The sequence below is a fragment of the Buteo buteo genome, chromosome 2 (assembly GCF_964188355.1).
Source record: "Buteo buteo chromosome 2, bButBut1.hap1.1, whole genome shotgun sequence".
Taxonomy (NCBI): Eukaryota; Metazoa; Chordata; class Aves; order Accipitriformes; family Accipitridae; genus Buteo; species Buteo buteo.
In genome coordinates this window covers 76,248,079-76,271,178 of record NC_134172.1, presented here as the reverse complement: position 1 = coordinate 76,271,178, position 23,100 = coordinate 76,248,079, and the positions used below count along the sequence as shown (strand labels likewise).

Genomic DNA, 23,100 nt, shown 5'->3' with positions numbered 1-23,100 from the left:
AGTCATTTCTTAAGCACAGCCTGAAAACAGCTATTACCCATGCCAGAGTAGCAGACACCACGTTCAGCCACCGTGCTGCAAATTCTCACCTGCTCTTTTTTCTCTCTCCCTTTCCCCAGGGCTCCTGCACATGTCGGGCATATGTTGAAGGCCCAGCTTGCGACAGATGCAAGCCCTTATACTGGAACCTGACTCCAGAGAACCCCTATGGCTGCCTGAGTAAGGAAATGGCATTTGCACAGCCCCCAAAAGTCCCCTCTGTGCTGTAATGGTGCAAGACCCAAACCCAAACCAGTGGGGACCATCATTGCTGGATGGAAGCGATGCCCTTCCTTCCATCTTCACCCTGAAGTGACACGTCAAAGCTGGAGTTGTCTGAGTAATGCCACTTGGACCAAGGAAAGGCTGGAGCCTGGAGGTTTTTGCTTGGAATGAAACACAGAGCTCATGCAATGAGTTGTGCCACTCTCAGCCCTCCCTGCAGACTTTGCACACTTAATTTTTCATGGCCAAATGTGCAGAAAAGGCAAATGTCTTTGGTAGTTGCGTCCTCAACAGTAACTGTCCAAAATTAAATGTGAGCCCTTGTGCAGCACTACCCTCTACTTGACGAGTTTCCAGCCTCTCTTATCCCTGCCGGTGTCCTCTGGTGTGGTGGGTACTGTCCCCCATTGGGCTTCTTTTCAGAGGCTGATTGATCTATTGGCTTTCTTGTTCATCTCCCTCTCTCCAGGCTGCAAGTGTGATACCAAGGGCACCGTCAGCGGAATCGCGGAGTGCCAGCAGGTAGGTTTGCTCCTCTTTGCTTTCAGGCACCTCTGAGTGTGTGCTGTGTTGGGAGTGTTTCAGCTCCATCTCTCCCAGCAGCTGCTGGAGAGGCCTGTCCTGACGCCGAGTTCTCAAAGGTTGCATCACAATCTGGGCTTGCATGAGAACATAGGATTAAGACCTGTCATAAATTAAGCACCTAAATATTTCAGGGTCTGGCCCAGGATGCCTGGATTTTTGTTTGCTTGCATTGTTGGATAATGTAACTTATCTGGCCCACCCACGCACAGGAAGCAGTGTAGAGCATGACACTCAAAATGCTTGTACAGTATCTCAGACTAGGATCCAAATAACTGAGAAATGGCTTGGCTGTGACGAGCAACGGGAGGGAATGAGCTTCCATGCCTGCTTCTCCCCTAGGGTGACGGGCAGTGCTTCTGCAAACCGAACATCTGCGGCCAGTTCTGCTCGGCATGCAAAGATGGCTACTTCAACATGGAGAATGCAAATTACTTTGGCTGCCAAGGTGAGCCCCCATCGTGATGTGTTGGGTGAGGGAGGGGGCCACAAGTGGCTCTGCATATACCAACTGACTGTTGGCCTTGGAGAGAAGGGGCAGGAGATGTCCCACCTCTTGCTTTTGATCATACCATGGCCCAGAGCAGAGGCTGGGTCTTGCTGTGGATCTGGGGACCGGAATTCACGCTTTTAGTAGCATTGGACATGGGTCCATCGGGCTCGGGAATGGAAAGCCAGGAAAGGTGTCCCTTTGGGTACCAGAAACCAGTGTGTTGTAACCACTGGCCGTGTCCTTGCAGCTCTACCCCTTCCTCCTGTTGGGAGAAGGTGGGCATGGACATGTGGGGTCGGCTGCTCTCCATCGTGCCCATGGGAAGCAGGGAAGGAGAAGATCCGGCCATTCTCAGCTGGCCCACGCAGTCCTGGCAGGGCTGGGAAGAGGCAGCAAGGCTGCTGCTGGCGGCAGGGCTGCGGCACCCAGCCATGAGGGTTTGCAGACCTTGTCCGTCCCGCAGCCGTCAGCCGTCTGGAAATAACTCAGCGCTGAGGTGGAAGAGGAGCGGATCCAAGTGGGGCCGGGGCCAATATGAAAACGGATACAATGGAATAAAAATAGCGGCCCCAGCCTCCCCGCCCGCTGGGGTGCGCCTTTGATTAGTGACCAGGAGCTTGTTAGTGCGGCGGGAATGTAAACAGGCGCTTCCTGCCCACAGGCTGCCGGTGCGACGTCGGCGGGTCCCTGGGGCCATCCTGCGAGGAGCGGAGCGGAGCCTGTCGCTGCCGGCAGAGCACACGCGGCCCCACCTGCACCCAGTAAGCTGCTAGCAGGAGATGCACCTTGGAGCGCTCTGCCTTCCCTTCGCCCCCTCGGGGACGGTGTCCTCTGCCACCGCAGGGATGGGGACCTCATCGTCTGGGCTGCTGCCGCATCAGCTGCGTGCCTGGCGGAGGTGTCCTCTTGCCTCTCCCTCCAGGTAGCCCAGCAGGTAACGGTGCTCCCTCTCTTCTCCAGACCTGCGCAGGACCATTATTTCCCTGACCTTCACCACTTGAAATTCGAGCTGGAGGAAGGCACCACGCCGGCTGGCCGGGCTGTGCGCTTCGGCTACAACCCCTTGGAGTTTGAGGGCTTCAGCTGGCGAGGATACGCACAGATGTCCTCCATCCAGGTACGCCTGGTGTCTCCAGCCCAGCCCAGCTCTCCCTGGGGAGGATGCAGCTGGTGGAGGACTGACGTGCTTTTGGCACATATCTTTCACCCCGAGTGCTTCTCAAACCCCCAAAGTCACATGATGGCCAACATAAACAAGCACAGTGTATATATAGCCTGTTTGCGCAGATATTTCCTGTAGTGCTGGGGATAGCATAGACTGATGAGGGGAAAGATCCTAAATTGGGAATCCCCTGACATCCTAATCCATTTAGACAAAGGGGGTAGCTTGGTGATTACTTACAGGGATGTCTATAAACACTGTCTCTGGGTTTCCTTGTGGCTCTTTCATCTGACTCTGCTCTTTCCTGCAACTCTCTGCATAACCTTCCCTCCCTTTTCCAAAAATAAATTACCTCCTCCTTAGCTGCCGTGTTCAGCTTGGGCCTCTTGTTACCATTCTGCCTCTGCTCTTGCTCTTAGCTGTTTTGCTGTGGCGATGGTTTACACTAATCTGGAGTTGTCTAAGCCCTAGAAGTGAAGCTATTTCGTCTATTGACCCTTTTTTCTCCTCGGTGGATTCTTCCTCTGCATGGTCCCCGTGGAAGTGTCACCTGTGTGTGCATTTAGGAATGGGGTGCAGGGCAGCAATTCTCAGACAGTTGTCCCATGTAAGATGCTCCTTATTCTGGTGCATGTACTTTCAGTTTTCTTCACTTTTTCATGCTTAGGTAAAATAGTAGAGGGGTCAAATGCGTTAGCCATTTCCCATTGAATTTGTAGGTAGGAGCTAAGCAACGAACTCCTGTAGGCTCCCTTGAGAAAACCCCAGCTTTACAGCTTAAGGATGGAGCTCGTGCTCAAGCTCATGGCTTTTGTTTTGCATTCAGTGTTGGCGTTTGAGATAGAAATAGGCCTTTATAGAAGGGCTAGGACATGGCTTTTTGCTGGCAGGTCTCGCCTGTAGTTTGTTCTCTGCAGGGTCCTTCCAGTTTGCTCTCTGGTAGGAAACCAGTGTGTAACTGGAGCTTTGAAGAACACAGAGCCCTCATTAGGAGTCTCCCTGGGCAGAACCCATCTTTTAGGCAGGAGGGTGTTTGAGCAGAGGCTTAGATCTCTTTGAAATGGGTCGGACTTAAGCATCTCCCTAACTGGGGTCTTGCCGAACAACATCCACACAGATGGAGGCCTGACAGTGCCCATCAGTGGCACACTCCATTAGCACCACTAGTCCTTAGCATCGCAGGTTCCCGAGGACAAGGCACCAGCTGAATTTGCAGCCTCCTCTGTAGGCATCTGGGCACAGCCCCGTAAATACAAGGGCAAGCGCTTCAGCGTTTGGTGCCTGCTGGCTGGTTACGGCACGCTAAGCCCAAAAGCAACACGCCGATAACAAAAGCAAGAACTTCTTAAAACCTTTCCTCTGGCATGGCGTGTCCCCCAGGATAGCCAAACCACCCTGCTGTGCCACCGTGTCTTCCAGATGTGATCAGAGCTCTTCCACCTACTTCCTCCAGGCAGGTCGCTCCCTTGGTGGCTGGTCCCAAAAGGGACAGTGTCGCGAGGCACCCGTGCCATGACTGTGCAGTAGGGCCAGCGTGCTTGTCTCCTCCTTGCGCTGTGGCATGTTGCTTTGGGAGCAGTGAGCCGAGCGGCTGCGCTTGGGCTGGTAGCTGTCGGCGGTGGAGGTAATTGAAGGTGTGCTCTGCTTCTCTCCCCTTTCTCTCTCCCACCAGCCCAAGGTAGTGGTGACTCTCAATGTGACCTCCCCCGACCTCTTCCGCCTCGTCTTCCGCTACGTCAGCCGGGGGCCCGCCAGTGTGGAAGGGAGGGTCTCGGTCGTTGAGGAAGGAAAGTTTAATGTTTGTGGCAACTGTAAGTGCATTTTTCACTTCTAGACTAACTCAGAGCATCCCACACTGCAACACTGCTCCTCTGCCCCTTCTCCTGCCCCAGGTGTGCCCGTCGCAGGTGTGCCCATCTCAGGTGGCCGGCCAGTGCCGTGCCATGGGATGGCAAGGGAGGGGGAAGAGAGGCAGGCAGGCAGGCAGGTAGGCAGGCGGGTAAGGCTCTCCCGCAGAGCAGGTGAGCAGCCAGGAGCTGGCCCCCCAGTGACATGTGCCCCGTGTGCTTTTTTGCTTTTTGCAGAATAAAATCAGAGTCACTGTAGACGTGAAGGAGGCAGAGCTCTATCTGTTCCATGTCATCCTGAGGTATATTAATTCAGGAGGGGCCACTGTGTATGGCAAAATTACAGCTTATCAGCCACGAAGGAGAGGTAAGGATCCCAGACTGCTCTGCTCCCCTGCACCATCGCCACCTCCTCCCCATCCCAGGCAACCTTCTACATCATCCTTTCCAGAAGATGCTTCCATATGGCTTTACCCCATTAGTCCTGCCCTTCCAGTTGAAAGGCTGATTTGAGTTTGCAGCTCCCCCTATTTAACAAAGCAGCAGCAAGCTGGCCTCCAGTCCTGGGGCTGCCCACTGAGGACTGTTAGCAGCCAGGCTGGTGTGAGATAAGACTGCTGTACGATTTGATACAGCCTTTCCAGCATGGGACAAGATCACCCCAGTGTCCCAGGCAGAACTGAGCTGAGTTTCCATAAAATCGGAGTGGGCCATGTGCTGGGAACTGGATCCAAACTTTGGCAGCTGGACGTGGTTTTATTTCACGAGTGCCTTCATGTGGCAGTCCTGCCCTTGCCTTGTGCTTCTCCCAAGCCAGGCTTCGGGCTTCACACATGGTGTGGAGTTTGGAAGTGACATGGAATTGCACGTATTATACACGCATTGCACTCTGGTGCAATGTCTTCTCATCAAGCCATGAGCTGCTGGAGAAGAAGACGACCCACCAAAAGATGGCTGAACAAGCCTAGAGATGTGGACAACAAATATTCTGGGAAACAATATGAGCAAGACTGCATGAGGACAGACCTGAGGCCATGCAAGTGCCCTAAGTGGGTGGTTGACTGATTGATTTTACCCCTTCTGATGCTACAGCCGCATCATCCTGCTGAAGCTCTTCCTCCAGACCATACGTGCACAGCACAAGGCTGTCAACACCAGCTACCTAATTTATCGGTGTGTGAAGTTCTCCCTCTGTCTTGAATTGACATAGAAGGTGTTTTGCCTTTGATGTGATATGCAAGGTTTGAAAAGCCAAGATACTATTTTTCTCCTTTTTTTTTTTTTTGAGGGGAAAAATACCTGGTTATTTTTATAGCCAGTCATATTACGCAGCAGAAAGACAAGAGAAGCATGAGCCATGCTCATGCTTCAGGATCCCACCAAAGGTCAGGAAGTATTTAATCTGTCCTATCCAGCAGCAGAGCAATGTGCTTCCCTCCTTGCTCAGAAGCAACATTTGATTTTTCTAGCGCTGAAGACAAGCTGCCAGACTGATGCACCAGCAATGAGATCCAGGAGGGCAGCTTTCTTGATAGGCCAGATTGGCTCCAGAAATACTGAGCCACGTTCTGCCCAGGTGGAATGGGCTTCACATGGTAAAGGACAAGCAGCCTGGAAAGAAAAGTTGGAAGATGTGGCTTGCAAAAAGGGAAGCGTTTTCCGAATATATGCTTTGCAGACTGGTTTCTCCCACCCCACCTGCAGAAGCCATCTCAGTTTGAGTTGTGTCTCATCTCAAAGGGATGTGAAAATTCAGCTTGTCAAGAAATCTACCCCATTGCTTGTTCAGGGAAATCTCTTTATTCCTTGCATCCTCACCTCTGCTTCCCATCTCAGAAAGCAAGGGCTCAGCCTCAGCTGATGCCAGGCCTGTTGCAGAGGGAGCACACCTGGGAAGGGGCCGACCCATCCCAGCAGTAGCGCAAGCCCTTGCTTTAGCTTCTGGTCCTCTGCATTATACCTTGATGTCCATGTACCACGCCAGGATAGTCAGTGTGCCACATTCCCCACTTCTTTCTTCATCTCATCTGCTCGCCTTGCAGCCATACTCAGTGAATCCCTCTCACCTGTGCTCTTCAAAACGCTCCTGAGACTGCTAGACAGGCAGATGGTCTGCTTCTAGGTGCTGTATTGTTACTGCATCCATAGTTAATGAATTCAAAGGTTATGGGACTGTGTCAGCTGAGCCAAGGAGCTGTTCAACAGCAGTAGGATCAGGCCTTAAACCCATTCTGTCCTGTCAGTTAAAATTAATGTCTAAATCTCAGATGCAGAGAGTGTGGCTGGCAAGAAAGACAGGAGCACAGGTTGGGGCTTTGAGAGTTTGCCAGAAGACAAGTATCTCGCCTGTGGAGCTGGGGTCAGAATATCCCTGAGGAGGAACATATCTCAGTGATTCTTTTTGTCTGCCTCAGAATAAATTCTTCACAGATGAGTTCCTTCCTTCTCTAGCTAGCAAAACACTCCTTGGCATGCAATACTCCATGCTTTGCAGTCCGGGGATACAGAGCACACTGTGAGAGCCGTGGATTAGCACTAAGGATTGTAGTGATTTATGTTTTTTCTCCCATTAAGCTACTGAGCAGATTCAGAGTGGATATCTCTGTTACGGGACAGTGTGGGATTGTGGTGCATCTGCTATGACAGCGCCGAGAGAGCAGGAGCCCAAGACTCCCCGCTGCACTACAGAGCTGCTTCTCTGAACGTAGCCTCCTATTTGCAGCCCCAGGTTTTCCATCCCAGTCCCTTCACAGCCTCTCATCCCTCCCGCTCCAGGTACAGAGCAGACCAAGCAGATTGTCTTTGCTCCCAGCACGGAACCAGCCTTTGTCACCGTGCCCCAGAACAGCTTTGGGGAGCCCTTCGTACTCAACCCCAACACCTGGTCTCTGGTTGTTGAAGCAGAGGGTGTGCTGCTGGTAAGGACCAGCCCCCATGCTCCATCGACCACAGGGAGCTTCTGCAGCTCCCTGGGGGCAAGTGTCCCAAACATAACGAACTCTCCCATCTCTCCTCCTAGGACTATCTTGTTTTGCTACCCAGCTCATACTATGAAGCTCCAATACTGCAGCTAAAGGTCACGGAGCCATGTACCTACCAGCCAGCCCCAGAACAAGCCACCCAGAAGTAAGGATCTCCATGTCTTTGTGCTGTGTGGGACCTACTCAGCCCCTCTTGGCCTGGGGTTAAGAAATATATACAGTCCACGCTCTGTGAGGGTCTGGATGCAATAAAACTGCTTAGTGGAGGACTTTGCTGTGATTGATAAAGCCCACTGAACCTGTGCTGTCCCAGAAAGCCAACACATAGATCTCATCCATGTCACAGTCAGTCTGTGTGTTCATGGACCTGGAGGGCCAACTCATCCAGTAAGACCATAGCCCTCTCCTCTGCTAGGCTGGGGTCCCAGTGCTGGGTCGTATGTTAGTCAACAGCCTTGGAAAATGGCTACAATGAATTAGGTCTTGCTGGACTATTTAAAATGAATGGGCAGAGCATGGTAGTGTGTAGAGCATCTCAGTGCATCTACTTGCTCTGCCCAGAACCTCTGTCCGTCTTGGCAGGAAGGCTGGTTGGGCTCTGGACACCAGTTGTCGTTCCACTACAGCAATGGTCCCCGGGATAAAGCACATTGCAAGGAGAGAAGCTTTTTGGTTTTACTGCCATTGTGGGTCCTATAATACAGAATCTCTTGCTCCACACTAACTAGAGACGTTCATTTGGGCAGTGGAGCCTTCCTGTTGGACTAAAGCCTTTTGCAAATCTTGCTGGTATCAGGCTGCATGGGTGCTCTTGACTCTTAACAATCGTGATGTAACAACCATACTTTGCAATTTTTTTCTTAATGTTTTTAGCTGCCTCTTGTATAAGTACCTGTCTGTAGATGGCTTCCCTGCTGCGTCGGGCGTGGATGCGGTGTGCAGACTGGACAACCGGTTACCCAGAGTGTGTCCCACAGAACAGCTCACCCCCTCCCATCCGCGGATGGCAACATGCAGCGGCAGTGATGTGAGTGGCACTTCTGTTTCATCCCTCTCATGGGCACTGCGGGACTCATCCCTCTGCTCCCACCATCTGCTGCTTTACATACAACCAGGCAGGTTACCAGAAGGGCTTTGCACCCACGTGCACCCCGCTGTTGCCCCATCGCTCTTGCCCCATCGCTCTTGCCCCATCGCTCTTGCAGCTGTGTGCTTGTGTGCCCTGTTGTTCAAGGCACCCAAAAGCAGTGTCTCACATGCAAAGGGCTTGCGAGGACATGGTAAGAGTTGTCCTGTTGTCCCCTGAGCTGCAGAGGAGGCTGGTTTGTAGCACAGGCATCCTGCACAGGCTTGCTATGGGGAGTGGGACAGGAGACCCTCGCTCAACCATCTCTCTGCCCTCCAGGTGGAAGTCCAGCTGTCCCTGCCTATTGCCCAGCCCGGGAAATACGTGCTGGTGGTGGAGTACGCCAACACCAATGCTTTGCAGACGGTGGGCATTGCTGTGAGCTCGCCGCACTTAGCCATGCAGCAGGGCACATTCATCTTCTACCCGTGTGTCTACAGGTACGGTCATCTCTGAGACAGGGAAAGGGACAGGCAAGGATAGGCTCCCCCCGGTTGAGTTTTTGCTGCTTTATCACATGAACAAAGCAATGCCTCAGTGTTGTACATCTAAGCTGTGCATGTCCAAACTCATTCTAGGTGGACATGGATTTTAGTGACAGGCCATCTCTGGGAGATATGTACCTGTGGCAACATAGTCCTCTAATGCCTCTGCCAGGAGATAATCTGTTGCATCTGTTTACAGCTGGATACATTGGTAGAGGTCCTTGATTTAGGGAATGGCCTACAGGCAGGTTTATTGGAGCTGTTGGTGCAGGTCAAACCTTGTCCCTTACTGTGGAAGTGTCTGACTTCAGACTGCAACCTTTGCAACAGGAAACAAATGTCTGGGGTGTCCTTGGGAAAATTCACTCTTATGACTTGCCAGAAAAGGCATCAAAAAATTTCCAGGGACTTTGTATAAATACCTTCAGGACATACAGCTGGCAAGACAAGAAATAGGTCATGACCCAGCTCAAGGCTGGCTTCAAAATCTGTGTTTCTCTTACAGTTTCCTTTGTCGAGGGATTGCTGTAGATTCCCAGAGCCGCATGGCAACTTTTGAACTTACCTCTGAGGCCACCATTCGGTTCACCTCTGATCTGGCTGACTTCTTCCTGGTAAGCCTCCTTGTGACGGCAGCTCTGTTGACGGGTTGCAAAGAGGAGAGGCAGGAGTGGCATTGTAGAAGGGTTTTCTAGTCCTGTTTGGACTGGATACTAGATCTTGGTCTATGTCATGAGCAGTCCAAGGTGGAGACTGGTCAGTGCTGTGTTCTGAAGTAGATCATGGGACTGGGATTTGGGAGAAGATGGGGAGAAGAAGCAGCTCTGGGCGGAGGGAGCTCTGCAGCAGTGTGGCAGTGCCTCTTCCTATTTTACCTTGAAGAAATTCACAATTGTTTAGCCAAGGATAGAAGAGTGCCTTAAATATTTGGAGCTCCTAAATGCCTTAGGGCTTGTGCTAAGGAAGAAGGAGCAGTAAACAAACGTGTGACCTGCCATGCATTAGCTGAAGTGTCTGTATCAGAGGTGCTTAGTGTGGTCAGCCTGATTGGTGGCAGGCGCAAAAACGGCTGTAGGCTCCCAGTGGGAGAAGCTGTCATGTAACTGGGCGTCTCTTTCTTTCACGTGTGGCAGCACAAAGTGTACCTCATACCTGCTGCACAGTTCACCATGGAGTTCATCGAGCCGAAGGTTCATTGCATCAGCGTTCATGGCACATTCTCATCCAACAGGTAAGAGTCTCAGGTCCCTCAGGGTTTTACCATGAATGTGGCTGTTTCCAAAAGCAATTGCTTCCCCCACTTCCCTCAGGTTTGGAGCCTTCTCAGTTCTTGACACAGTAGAAAGAAAGCTCTGGCTGAGGTGAAGCGCCTTGCCCGTGTCCACCAAGCAGGTGGCAATGGAGTAAGGACTGGAAGTCAGGCTGCTGGTCCTTTATCTGAACACCACACTGCCTCCTGTGGCAGACACTCAAGTGTCATCCTGAATAGCCTTTCCTGTGCCTTGGTCGCATACAGCAAGAGACGCTCGCTGTATCCGAATTCTTGACGCTGCTTTGAATCAATATTTGCACAGGAATTAGCCTGTGCAAGGTTCCTGTTCATTACACTGAGCCTGTGTCCCAGAGCTCCAGGGGTGCTGGTAGAAAGCTCTCCCTCGGCAGGCATGCTTCATAGTCGGCTAGGTGTTACAGGGCGTACTTCAGCCACCACGACCCCCATAGCCTCTCTTTTTCCTTGTCAGAAATCTTTACATCCCATTTTCTCCTTGTCTTGCAGCAGCTCCTGTGTTCCTTCAAGGTTCCTGAAGCTTTCTCAGTCGATCATTTTGGAGGGGGGCCAGGCTCTGCCCATTGCTCCTGATGTCCCCCTGGCTCAGGCAGTCCACGTGGCTCCAGCCGGCATCCCAGTGGAGCCTGCACCTCGGCCTCCCACGGCGGTGGACCCTACCACAGAGCTCATCCTCCTGCAACCACCGCAGGTAGTGGCATGGGTATGGTTTGGGGTGGTTTGCTGGTGCTGTGACACCAGACACTTGGGGCATAGAGGAGTTTTCCTTCTCTATTCAGTAGCTTTAGCAATTAGCAATTTAGCAATTAGCATTTTCAGAATTTAATCGGTACTTTAAACTTGTCTCTCAACCTGTAATTCCTGTGGACTCTCCTGTCTTAGCTCCATCCTGCTTGGTTCTCTGAGCTCCCAGGAAAAGCCTTACAGGTGGCATGGTTAGAGGGGGGAGTGTGAAGAGGAGGGGGATTGATTCAGCAAAAGTCTTAAGACCTGATAGCTGTGCAAGAAGAGCATAAATTTGTGCAGTAATAAAAAATATTCCAGCTGTGAGTGCAGCTGTAAGATGTGGGGTTTTGTCTCTTTGTTCTCCTGTTTCGGGCCAGGCTGCTGTTGTGTTTAACAGCCGGATCCAGACCCTGGGACGCTATGCTTTCATCCTACACTATTACCAGCCCAACCATCCCACCTTCCCCGTGGAAGTGTTAATCAACGGTGGGCGTATCTGGCAAGGTGAGAAGAGCAGGGACCTGGGGGAAGCTGCTGGTAGGCAGAAGCCCTGGAAAGTTCTTCATGCCAGAGGATAACTGTGGGTTCTCTGAGGAGTGCAAAGATGAAGCAAGACTGACTCATCTCTTCCAAGCTGGGAGGGTGTGATGGGGACTACAGGGGAAATGTGGGACCAATACATTTGTTGTCTTTTCAGGTCAGACCAATGCTACTTTCTGCCCACATGGCTACGGCTGCCGGAGCCTGGTAGTTTCCGAGGACCAGATTATCCTGGATGTTACTGATAATGATCTGACTGTGGTTGTTCGAGTGCCAGAGGGCAAGCAGCTGTGGCTGGTGAGCCTCTCTCTGGGAAGCTCCCAGGGCATGCTGGACCAGGCTCCAGCAGGGCTAGAGTTTGTCCTTAGGGATTTTTGTCACTGTGTGACCACAGGAATGTTTCCCACCATCACTCAGTTTCTGAATTGCACTAGAAAGTTGCAATCTCCAACCTTAGTGGTGTAGAATTGAGGGCAGAATTCTCAGAGACAGGATCTCTATATGACAGTTATTCTTTGCTGTGTGGTTTTGATACCAAAACAAGGCAGAAGCTGAAGCTGTTGTTTTGCATACGTAGCTTGTGAAGATCCAGAATAAGCCTTATTCCTGCCCCAGCAATATTTTGCACTTGCATAGCATTGTTTGGCCAGGCAGGCCTCATCATGGGAGCAGGTAGCCATTGTTATCCTCAGGGAACAGGACTAGAGGATTGACCAAAATTTGGATAAATGGCTGAAAGACAGAATTGGAACCCAAGCGCCTTCATGTCTAGGAGTCTGAGATGACAGTGACTGTCTGCCTCTGTGCTGAAGCACAGCCAGTGCTGCCCTTTTGGGGTATCCTGCCTTTTTTTACTCCAGTGAATTTGGGCCACTTCTCACATAGAGCATTAGAGTAGATGGACCCTGATGGAAAGACCCCAATAGAGAGGTGATACCTGGTCTTCCAAGTACTTGGGTGCTTTGTGTGTTATGTTCTGTCCCAGCAAGGGATGAGCTGGTGAGAAGTTGGTGCATTTGGACTTTTGAGTGAGCTCATTTTGGACTGCATCTGTCTGGCTCAGCTAAGGAGCCTGGCTTACCCATCTCGTCCTCACTTTGCAGGATTACATCCTTGTGGTGCCTGAGGACAGCTACAGCTCTCAGTACCTGCAGGAGGAACCCCTGGACAAGTCCTACGATTTCATCAGCAGCTGTGGCATCAACAGCTTCTACATCAAGTGAGACCCTGGGCTTTGGGTGGCTGCTCTGCTGTCCATGGGCTGCACGCTCCTCAGGGAGCAAAAACCCCTTCCCTTCTTAGGCCCTGTGTGTGGCAGGGGAGGCATCTGGTTAAGGCTTTCCTTATCTAATGACCAAACCTATGGGTTTTTGAGGGATCTCAGTGTCACAGGGCTGTCCCTACCACTAATTCAGTACCCGTTGCTGCAGGATGGTCCTGCTGGATCTGGGGGTGGGGGGGAGGCTGTGGGGGGTGTGCAGCACAGTGATTCCTCCTGCCTTCCCCTGCAGCCCCAGCACATCGTCGAGGTTCTGCCGCGACTCTGCCATCTCGCTCTCCCTCTTCTACAACAACGGGGCACAGCCCTGCCAGTGCCATGAGGCAGGGGCACGGGGCAGCCAGTGCGAGCCCTTCGGCGGGCAGTGTCCCTGCAAGTCTAATGTCATCGGACGAGAGTGCTCCCGCTGTGCCACCGGCTACTGGGGCTTCCCCAACTGCAGGCGTGAGTTGTCCCATCTCCCACTCTGCTTTCCCAGCACTTGCTGTTTTGGCTTTTACAGGGCTGAGGCTGGTTTGGGAAATGGCTGCATTTTCCAGCCCTGTAGTGGCTCCATTTGCATGAAAACAGCCCAGCTGCCCGCAGAGCAGTTGAGCTCTGCATCCATTGCCTCATGCTCTCCTTGGGCTGCCTGGGTCTTGCTCCCCCAAACACAGCCCCTCTTCTGCGCCTTCCAGCATGCAACTGCGGGACACGTCTCTGCGACGAGGTGACAGGGCAGTGCATCTGCCCTCCGCACACCCTGAAGCCAGAGTGCGTCATCTGTGAGCCCCAGACCTTCGGCTGCCACCCCCTCATCGGCTGTGAGGACTGCAATTGCTCTCGGCCTGGCGTGCAGGAGCTGACGGAGCCGGGCTGCGACGTGGATAGCGGGCAGTGCAGGTGAGGGAGCTCTGTCCCTGTGCAGGGCACGTCTGGCAGCATCCCCAGTCCCTGCTGGAGTGATGGGACTTGTCAGCAGGTTACAGGGAGGAAACGTGCAGGATGGGGAAATCCTCATCAGCACTGTGTCCCTGCCAGCGTGGGTGAAGCTCTGAAAGCCCGGCTTCTCCCCACACAGCAGCACGAGACAGAGGTTTCTAATGCTGCGGCTCTTGCATCCCATCCAGGTGCAAGCCCAATATCATAGGGAGACAGTGTGACCTCTGTGCCCCTGGTTTCTACCACTACCCCAACTGCCAGCGGTGTGACTGCCACCAGGCTGGCACCGAAGCAAGCGTGTGCGACCCGGTCACAGGGCAGTGTCACTGCAAGGTCAGTCCTTCGATGCCTTCACGCGATGTGTTTCTGTTCAGCTCAACTCTCCTGCTCTGGCAATACAGCTGGTTCAGCCTAGGGGAGCTGTGGGTGTCTGGCGTGCTGGGAGGGAGCATGGCTTGAGAAGGAGAATGCCTGTGTGCTGAGTTGCAACCAGCTTGCCCCATGTGTTGGTGGGTTCGGAGCACCCTGGAAGACTCCTTCTCCCATCTTTCCTGGCCATGAAGGCCTACTCCGGGCTGTCTCTGCAGAGACGGACAGTCTAAGTCCAGCCCCGTGTCAGAGCCTGTTGCAGGTAAAGCTGTCAACCCTGTTGACAACCTCCTCCTGCTTCTGTGTGACAGCCATGACCTAAACTGCTGCTGAGTTACCTACTCCAGCCCCTTTGCAGGGTTTGCAAGTGCTTTCTCCGGGTGAATTTAATGTTTGTTGGGTGGTGTGCAAGCAAACCTGTTCAGGGACTGCTTAATCCTCTTTCAGCATTGCATCATTGTGCTTTGATCGCTCATATGGCCATCTCTGTCCTCTACTAAGGTCTAGTGAGGAGCTGCTGACACTGTTGAGCATTGCTTGTCTTCCAGGAAAATGTGGAGGGCCCAAGGTGTGACCAGTGCCGCCTGGGGACGTTTTCTTTGGATGCCAGCAACCCCAAGGGCTGCACCAAGTGTTTCTGCTTTGGTGCAACAAATCGCTGCCGCAGTGCTGAGAAGCACCGAGCTGAGGTGAGAGGGGCTGGGCACCACCAGAGCCTGCAATGCAATTGTGTTCCCATCCACCTGGCTCCCTACTGCCCTCGGGTCTCTGTCCTGCATTAATCCTAACCCACTGGAAGATACACTGTGAGAAGGGTTAGCTTTGTCTCCCTGTGCCCGTCTCCCACTTCCAGTCCTTTTTTCTGGTCTCTGGGGTCTCAGTCGTGGCGTGGGGGGACTGTGGCAGGTGGGGGGCAGGGGTAGTGCTCAGTTTTCCAGTGGCTTCGTCAGGATGCATGTGAGGTTGTGAGCCCATTATCATCCCTCCTGCTGCTCTGGGACTTGCTCTTCTGAAGCGTCAGCACCCAAATACATTCTGTAGCTCCACCAGAAGATCTACGGTTGCTCTTCCCCCACAGTTCATTGACATGAATGGGTGGCTCTTGCTGAGCACTGACCGCCAGGAGGTGCCAACAACTCTGAGTCTGCGGGAGCAGCTCCTCCGTGCTGATCTCAAGAACCTCCCAGATGCCTACCAGGAGCTCTACTGGGTTGCACCCAGCTCCTACCTTGGGGACCGGGTAAGAGCACAGTGGCAGCTGAACCAGCAGTCATGCACATCCCTGACCCCACTGACTTGCAGGAACTGCTCATGCTTTGGTTAAACATGGACAGCTCTGACCAGCTCAGTGGTGTGGACTTGCAGCAACACATGCAATTTGGCTCTCCCTTAGGTTTCCTCCTATGGTGGACACCTGCACTATGAGCTTCACTCCGACCCACGGAGGGGTGACGTGTTCATTCCCATGGAGTCCCGTCCAGACGTGATCCTGAAGGTGCAGTCCGAGAAATTCCCTGGTGCCCCCTGCTAATGCATGAGCAGGATAAGGTGGTGACTGACACCTTCCTTTCTTTCCCCAGGGCAATCAGATGAGCATCATGTTTCTGGAAAGCACCTACCCTTCCCCAGGGGAGGTACATGAAGGCCAGCTGCAGCTGGTGGAGGTGAGTTTGCACACACAAGAGTGTACCAAGTTAAGTGCTCAGATGCCCCTGAAAGGACAAGTCTAGCGTGTAGACAGAAGGGACAGTTGCTTTGAGGCCAGTATTTTAGGGGCTGCCTATTGCAGCAGAACTGGCTGTGAAGATCCAGGGGCTTTTTTACCTGTGCAAAGAGGAGACATCCCAGCTGCAGGGAAGTGAAGGCTGGTCTGGATTTTCAGGTGCCTGTTCTTCCTGCCAGTAACATCAGGTTTTCTCCCCCTAGGGTAACTTCAGGCACACAGAGACACACAACCCTGTGTCTAGAGAGGAGCTCATGATGGTGCTGGCAAACCTGGAACAGCTGCAGATCCGGGCGCTCTTCTCCCAGATCTCTTCATCCGTGTCCCTGCGCCGTGTGGTCCTGGAGATGGCAACAGATGCAGCTACAGGCATCCGTGCCAGCAATGTGGAGCTGTGCTTCTGCCCAGCTAACTACCAGGGGGACTCCTGCCAGGTAGGGGTGAAAGGGGACGTGCTGCTTCAGGCAGAGGGAGGTCAAACAGCCGCCGTTTGGGACCTCGGCCACGTCTTGTGCTCAGTGTGGGTGGCAGCTGTGGGGTTTGGATGTTTGTGCAAAGCACAGGTGCCAGAGTACCAACTTCCAAGCTGACCCCTGAGGGCTTCAGTTGAAATCACAGTTTAGGTTGTGCCGGGGGAAGGAACAACATCTCCCAGGCTCCCCCACACCACCCTGCTCCCAGCTCCCTTCCCACCACAACACAGTGCACCTGGGAGAGGTGCATTAGCTGCATCTGTCTTCTTGGAAGAGGCATGATGGGGAAGTCATTCAGGTGTTGCAGACCAAAATTAAGTGCATGCGGTACCTTGGAAGAATAGGTCCTTCTGTCTGGCCAGTTATCTCTTATTGATGAGGAGCGGGAAGAAACTGCACTGAAAAATCTTTATTTTTGCTTTTAATCTCTTCTCCATCAGTACAACCCTGTGGGAATTCTGTCATGGAAACTAAATTAGTCTCTTTGCCTGAATGTATCAGGCTGTTTTTCAGATCTCCATCTTTTTCTGTCTCCTCAGGAATGTGCTCCAGGTTACTACAGGGACACCAAGGGGCTCTTTCTGGGAAAATGCATCCCATGTCATTGCAACGGCCACTCAGATCAGTGCCTGCCAGGCTCTGGGATATGCCTTGTAAGTAAACAGTAAAACAGTGTGATATTTTGGAGTTGTAAGGTCTGTAGCGTGCGATTAAAAAGCTCTTCACATACTAACTGAGCTGACAGGACCGTGCCTGAATTGGAGCATTAGCTGCATGTGCCATTTCAGGGGTGGTCCCGCTCAGGGTCAGCTTAGGGTGAAAGACATTTTTGGGAAAGAGGAAGGACTGAAGCATCCAGAGATCTGGTGAGGAATTCTTTGTGCAACACACCATTTCTTGCTGTCAGTGCTGAGCCTGCAGCCTGCCTTTTCCTTGCAGAACTGCCAGCACAACACAGAGGGAGACCACTGTGAGCGATGCAAGGATGGCTACGTGGGCAGCCACTCTGCCGAAGAACGCCTGCAGTGTGTTGGATGTCCGTGCCCTCTTTCAGTTGCCTCCAACAAGTAAGGACCCTTAGATGGGATTGCCTAGTTGGCCTCACTGCTTAACCACTGGGAGCCATGCTGTGCCACATCGGGGTACTGACTTGGCACTGGTGGGTGTCCCAATGCCAGCCTTGGCCATGGCCTCTTACCCAAGGCCCCAGCAGCACACACCAAATGATCAGCTCCCCTGGCAACACATCAGGGCTAACTGCACCTTCCTGTTTACCCCTTATCATTTCAGTTTTGCCGTTGGTTGTGTCCATAAGGGCTCCAACACACAGTGCCTCTGCAAGCCCGGCTACGCTGGACCCAACTGTGAGCGGTAAGGGTCATGGCACCCATGCTTCAGGGGCCTCAGACACACTAGTCCCCTGCAGCCACTGCTGTGGCAGGAAAGAAGTTGTCCTAGTAAAGATTGCAGAGGAGGTGGTTGGCTCTGCTCCCAGTGTGCTTACCTCTGGCAGGATTTCTTTCAGTCCTTTTCAGCCTGCAAATGCCCTATTGCTGTCTCTGCTGCTGATATATTGTTACCATGGGTGTATTCCTTAGCTATGCTTTGCCTTAACTTGCAGTGCGTGATAAAGGCAGCTTTCTGAGGTATCATGAGGCAAAACACAAAGTGCTTTGAGATCCCTGAGGGTTGCAGCAGTTACAAGTATTGGATGCTTGCGCTGTTATAATTGCACAACTCAAGCATGATGCAGGCATGAGCTGCAGGGATCGCCCCAATGCCCTGACTGTGTTTTAACTTGCCATATTTTTCCAGGTGTGCCCCAGGATACTACGGCAATCCCTTGGTGATAGGCAGCTCGTGCCAGCCCTGCGACTGCAGCGGGAACACGGATCCCAACATGCTGTTCAGCAGCTGCGACTCCCTGACGGGCGCCTGCACGGGGTGCATGCACCACACGGCTGGCGCGCGGTGCGAGGTCTGCGCCTCCGGCTACTACGGGGACGCGGTGGCAGCCAAGAACTGCACACGTGAGTGGGGCGGGCAGCAAGCGCTGGGGTGGGGGGAAGATGGATAGACTGACTGTGGATGTGTTTAGCACCTTAGCCAGGCTGTGCGTTGCCCCAGTGAGTCACACGCTTGATTGCACACCTTGCAGGCATCCTCTAAACATGACAATAAGGAAAAAAACCAACTCCAAAAACCTTCCCTCCAGCATCACAACTCCATAACCTCCAATCCACCCCCCGAATGCTAGCTGCCAAACCACACCCAAACTGGAATGGTCTTGCCCTGAGCAGCTACCACCGCAGCGGTGCTGTCAATCCCTCGGGAGTGTGGGTTTGCACAGCCCACTCCCAGCACTGCTCATCTCCCTCTGAGGAGCAGGAGCCAAATTGCAGTTCACAAAAGGGCATCTGCCCTGGGCAGGTATCGTAGGAGTAAGTTGTTGGGAGGAGCAAATCCAAGAGGAGAGAGGCTCTATCTTCGCTCTGACTGTGATAGATAAGGGGGAAATGGGATTCCATGTTGGGAATAAGGTTTGTGAGTGACTGAGCAGGCTCTTCAGTGTATAACTGGGTGTATTTTTCCCTGGTAGAATGCAACTGTTCACCTTGTGGGACTGACTCATGCCATCCACAAACTGGGCAGTGCTTCTGCAAGACTGGAGTGACAGGCCAGCACTGCGACCGCTGCGAGGTAAGGGCCACCTGTGTACTGGGATGGTGCCTTGTCCTTGGCACAGCACCGGCGTGTCATCCCCAGGCCTATGAGCAGAGCGGTACTGGCAGCCAGGTGGTTAAGGCTGGATTTGCATGACCTGCCTATACATGGCAAAAATCTATTAATGATCTGGCAGCAAGCAATGGAGGCAGCAGCAGCATTCAGCTGCAGCCTGGGCAATAATGTGGGTACCCTTTGGGAAATTGCAATAAACCCCATTTTCCTGTATGTGTCCAGCTTGGGCGTTGCAGGGCAAGGGCAGGTTTGCAGGGCAGTGCTGTGGTGTGTCTGGGTTCTTACTGCAGCTCCACATCTTTGCCATGTTGGTATGAGTTTTGTTGTGGTGAAGACACTTCTAGAAAGCAAGCTGGGGTCCAATGTCACCTCAGCCTGCCCCAGGAGGGAGGCACGCATGCCCTCTTGCTGAACAGGGCACCCACTGTCCTGCTTTTCCCTAGGAGGGATACTATGGCTTCGAGGGATGCTCTGGCTGCCGGAGATGTGACTGCGATGTCGGTGCTGTGGGGAGCAGCTGCCACGCACAGACTGGCCAGTGCAGCTGCCTGCCCGGTGTCAGCGGCTCACGCTGCCAGCAGTGTGCCCCGGGCTACTGGGGCTTCAGCGAGAGCGGCTGTACAAGTGAGTCCTGCTTCCTGGGGGTTGGGTCCTGCATGTGGAGGAGTGGGACAAGGCGGTGGTGGTATGTGTGCTTGTCGAATTGTTAAAGGTGGAAAACAACTGACTGCTGCTATCTGGGGTCCTGTGCATGTTACTAGGTTGCACAGGGAAATCCCCAGCAGTGGCATGTAGATAAGCAGAGATGCAATTGCACAGTTGGAATAAAACCACTCCTTCCCCTCTGTCTGGGGTGGTGACAGCACAAAACGATGTCATGGGCATTTCCCTGTTCTTAAACTTGGCAGAGTGTGAGTGCAGAGGCGGCTCCTGCGACCCGCGCACTGGGGAGTGCACTTGCTCCAACGGACTGACGGGGAAGCAGTGTGACGTCTGCATGCATGAGTATGAGATCCCCGTGGCAAATGGCCCAGACAGCATGAGGTGTGAAGGTCTGTATCCTGCAGTCCTCGGGAAAGAGGTAAGGGAAGCCACGGGAAAGGCCCCTGTGCTGACCGCTCCATTACCCTGGCAGTGTGCGACAGCTGTGTCCTGCTTCTGCTGGAAGATCTGCAGAACATCGAGATGTCCTTCCCCTCCATTCGCAGCCAGCTGGTCAACCTCAACGCCAGCTCCATCGCCTGGGCTCGCCTCCACGGTCTCAACAGCACTATGGCAACTGTCGCTGTACGTGGAAGGCTTGACATCACTTTCGCCCACGTTTCCTGGCCTGTTGGCCTGATTTCATCTCTTTTTTTCCAGAACCAGCTCCGTGAGTACCAGAGAGCCATGAATAAGGTCAGACAAAGGGCTGACGAGCTGGAGGACGAGAACGTGGACCTCACGCAGGACCTGAATGCACTGCAGCACAAAGTAGGGTATTTCTCCATCTTCCTTTGCCAGAGCATGAGTCCCTCCTTTAACCTAAAATGTGGCCTTTGAAGGCTGTGAGGAGCCTAGTTCAGGCAGGATGGATCTCTCCTACCCAGCTAGCACTAGGCTTGGGGATTGGGGTCTCTTACTTAGATGCTCAAGGTAGATTACCTGCATTTTTGCCTTGGAGTGCTGTTGAATGTCTTGTGATACTGATGGTTGTTTCTCAATTACTTGCTTTTGAGGCGGCTCCAACTTCAACCAGTAAAAATAAATTCAACAAAATGTCATTTATAGAAGAAGCGTACGAGGAAGGAAATGTAAACATCCATGTCCATCCTGGATGTATCCGTGCTGTGGCCAGGAGTGCCTGGGCCCTGTCAGCAAACGAGTCAACACTTTTTATTGTAATAGTCGTTGGAGGCCTCAGTACAGTAACACCTTTTGCAAGATGCAATCTCTATACAGTCTAAAAAACACCAGTCCTGTCTTCAGAGAACTTAAAAACTGAGCAAGATTTGATCTGATTTGATTTATAAACTGCCTGCTCCTAATCTAAGGGAGAGGGAAAAGTCTCTATTTGATGATGCATGTCCTTGGGCAGCTGCATGGACAAACTGCCTCTGTGTATACATACATCTACACACATCTACGCTCTGAATGGTCAAACTGCAGCCCTCCATCTCTTCTTGTGTCGTGGTCAGGACCCAGGTGGGCCTGGCTCCAGGCTCTAGGGCTTGTCCTGTGTTAAGAGTGCAGGATAGTGCAGTCCTCTGCGGTCTTAGGGCTGTTTCAGGATTCAGAGCCTGTTGCATTGGAGCTGCATTTATTGCTTTTGCTTCTCTGAAGGTACTAAATAAGACCATCACTAAACGCGTTGTAGGTGAGCACCACAGGGCAGGCTGTTGGAGGAGACATAGTTCAAAGACGTCAAAAGCTGTACATTCCCGAGCCTTATGTGCCTCTGGGGAGTATCTTTCATGCTGACAGATCACATAAAACATAATCTCATACTTCAGCTAAGCCAGTGGTTTTTGTTGTAGATGACAATGACTCACAGAGAAGCAAACCAGATTGAGCAGCACACAAGAGAGACCTACCAGAGGGGGGAGCAGCTCCTGCTGAATATCCAAAGCATTCAGAAAGGCATTACAGGTAGGTAAAAAAGGGTCTCTGCTTTGTGGGTTTCTCCTGCTGGGAATGCCATGCTCTTGCTTTCAAACAGCACTGAGTACTGCATCACTTAGAGCCGTGGAGAAAACAAGGGGAAGTACAAATGAAATGGAGATCCCTGCAGAATTCTGGCTGTTCAGGTAGACCAGGCTTATTGTGAGTCCTAGCTGTTTGGCTAAACAGAATCTTCAGAAAAAACACATTAAACTTGCACAAATGTTATTAAAATGCATAAAACTGGGGCAATCTGCGCTACTGCTTCAGGAGAGATTTAGCGAAACAGGGAGTGACTGGATCTAGGAGAGGAGGTAAAGCCACGAAAAGATGCTTAGGATGTAGCATGTGTTACTGTAACAGCCAAGGAGACACAAATGTGGGGCAATACTTTTGAGCGATCTCGAGCAATTTGGGTGCCTGAGTACTGCATGAAAGCTGGCTGCAGTTTGTTGAGGGTGATGTAAGAGAGGAAGGATCTCGGGGGATTGCAAAGGACTTGGGTTGGTCAATACTAACAGGGGATGTGGATTTCTCTGCAGACTTGGCGCGGCAGATGGCCAGGTTTGGCGCAGCAAACACCAGCACCACCTCCACTGAGGAATTTCGGCAGAAGATGGCTGAGGTGGAAAGAATGCTGAGGGAGATGAAGGAGCGGAGTCTAGGCAGCCAGGAAGAGCTGGCAAGGCATGAGCATGAGGAGGCTCAGAAGTGTGAGTCCAGCTCAGTGGCATGGGACAGGGCTGCACAGATCCTGCTGGGTCTAGCCATTCTTGATAGCCTGGCTTGGAGCCCATGCCGATGCTACACATCATGGTCACATTTGGAGAGTGCTCTTTATAGACAGGCACCCCCAACAAGTTTTACGGTAGTTTCAGAGTCCCTTGTGACACTCCAGTGGTATCATTTGTGGTTCCTTTTCCCTTAAGGCAAATTTTAGAGCAGATTGTACTAGTGGAGTAGTTCTGTTTGATGACCAAAAATTACCACACTTCGAAACAGGAGTTACCATTATTATGTGATGTATTCACATCACATGTGGATGTGAATAAGTCACCTCATGTTTCTTCATATTCACTGTGCCAGGAAAGGGTTTCAGAGTAACAACCAGCAGCCCACCACCCACAGTAGCTCTGCTGTCCTGAGAACATCCTTTGCAGGAGAGGAGTGAGTCCCACTGCATAACCAGGCACGCTGGTGCTGCGGGAAGGAAGGGCTTCTGATTAACAGGCAGTGGCAAAACATAATGCAGCACCTGAAAGCTGGAATTATAAACTGGCTCTTGCTAGCAATAAGCAATTTTTCACAGCAGGAGTAATCAAGCACTGGAACAGGCCTCAGGTGGGGTTTCTCCATCATCTGGAGCCTTTCAGGCATGGTTGGGTGTCTTTCTGAAAAAGATCCCATCCCTCTCACCAGCACTGGGGATTTGGAGACAATCTTGGATGAGATCCTCTGCTAT

At 52.4% G+C, this 23,100-nt stretch overlaps 1 protein-coding gene across 2 annotated transcripts in view; it reads left to right on the top strand.

The window, feature by feature from the left end:
* LAMA5 (laminin subunit alpha 5) overlaps positions 1–23,100 on the top strand; it is a 97,386-nt gene that overhangs the window by 62,091 nt on the left and 12,195 nt on the right. The window contains exons 18-52 of one of the 2 annotated variants that reach the window (XM_075020480.1): positions 120–219; positions 734–786; positions 1,189–1,294; positions 2,001–2,100; positions 2,300–2,456; positions 4,586–4,715; positions 7,124–7,266; positions 7,368–7,474; positions 8,203–8,356; positions 8,735–8,895; positions 9,446–9,554; positions 10,074–10,171; positions 10,718–10,919; positions 11,332–11,458; positions 11,652–11,791; positions 12,598–12,713; positions 13,006–13,217; positions 13,451–13,655; positions 13,883–14,027; positions 14,612–14,752; positions 15,142–15,303; positions 15,457–15,558; positions 15,644–15,727; positions 15,990–16,220; positions 16,799–16,912; positions 17,199–17,326; positions 17,550–17,630; positions 18,075–18,289; positions 18,859–18,959; positions 19,442–19,622; positions 19,907–20,050; positions 20,134–20,285; positions 20,361–20,471; positions 21,515–21,626; positions 22,181–22,351. In XM_075020480.1, the coding sequence (XP_074876581.1) occupies positions 120–219; positions 734–786; positions 1,189–1,294; positions 2,001–2,100; positions 2,300–2,456; positions 4,586–4,715; positions 7,124–7,266; positions 7,368–7,474; positions 8,203–8,356; positions 8,735–8,895; positions 9,446–9,554; positions 10,074–10,171; positions 10,718–10,919; positions 11,332–11,458; positions 11,652–11,791; positions 12,598–12,713; positions 13,006–13,217; positions 13,451–13,655; positions 13,883–14,027; positions 14,612–14,752; positions 15,142–15,303; positions 15,457–15,558; positions 15,644–15,727; positions 15,990–16,220; positions 16,799–16,912; positions 17,199–17,326; positions 17,550–17,630; positions 18,075–18,289; positions 18,859–18,959; positions 19,442–19,622; positions 19,907–20,050; positions 20,134–20,285; positions 20,361–20,471; positions 21,515–21,626; positions 22,181–22,351 (4,795 nt within the window). Of the gene's footprint in view, positions 1–119; positions 220–733; positions 787–1,188; positions 1,295–2,000; positions 2,101–2,299; positions 2,457–4,173; positions 4,313–4,585; positions 4,716–7,123; positions 7,267–7,367; positions 7,475–8,202; positions 8,357–8,734; positions 8,896–9,445; positions 9,555–10,073; positions 10,172–10,717; positions 10,920–11,331; positions 11,459–11,651; positions 11,792–12,597; positions 12,714–13,005; positions 13,218–13,450; positions 13,656–13,882; positions 14,028–14,611; positions 14,753–15,141; positions 15,304–15,456; positions 15,559–15,643; positions 15,728–15,989; positions 16,221–16,798; positions 16,913–17,198; positions 17,327–17,549; positions 17,631–18,074; positions 18,290–18,858; positions 18,960–19,441; positions 19,623–19,906; positions 20,051–20,133; positions 20,286–20,360; positions 20,472–21,514; positions 21,627–22,180; positions 22,352–23,100 lie in introns of both variants that reach the window. The other variant, XM_075020473.1, reaches the window with a different exon arrangement.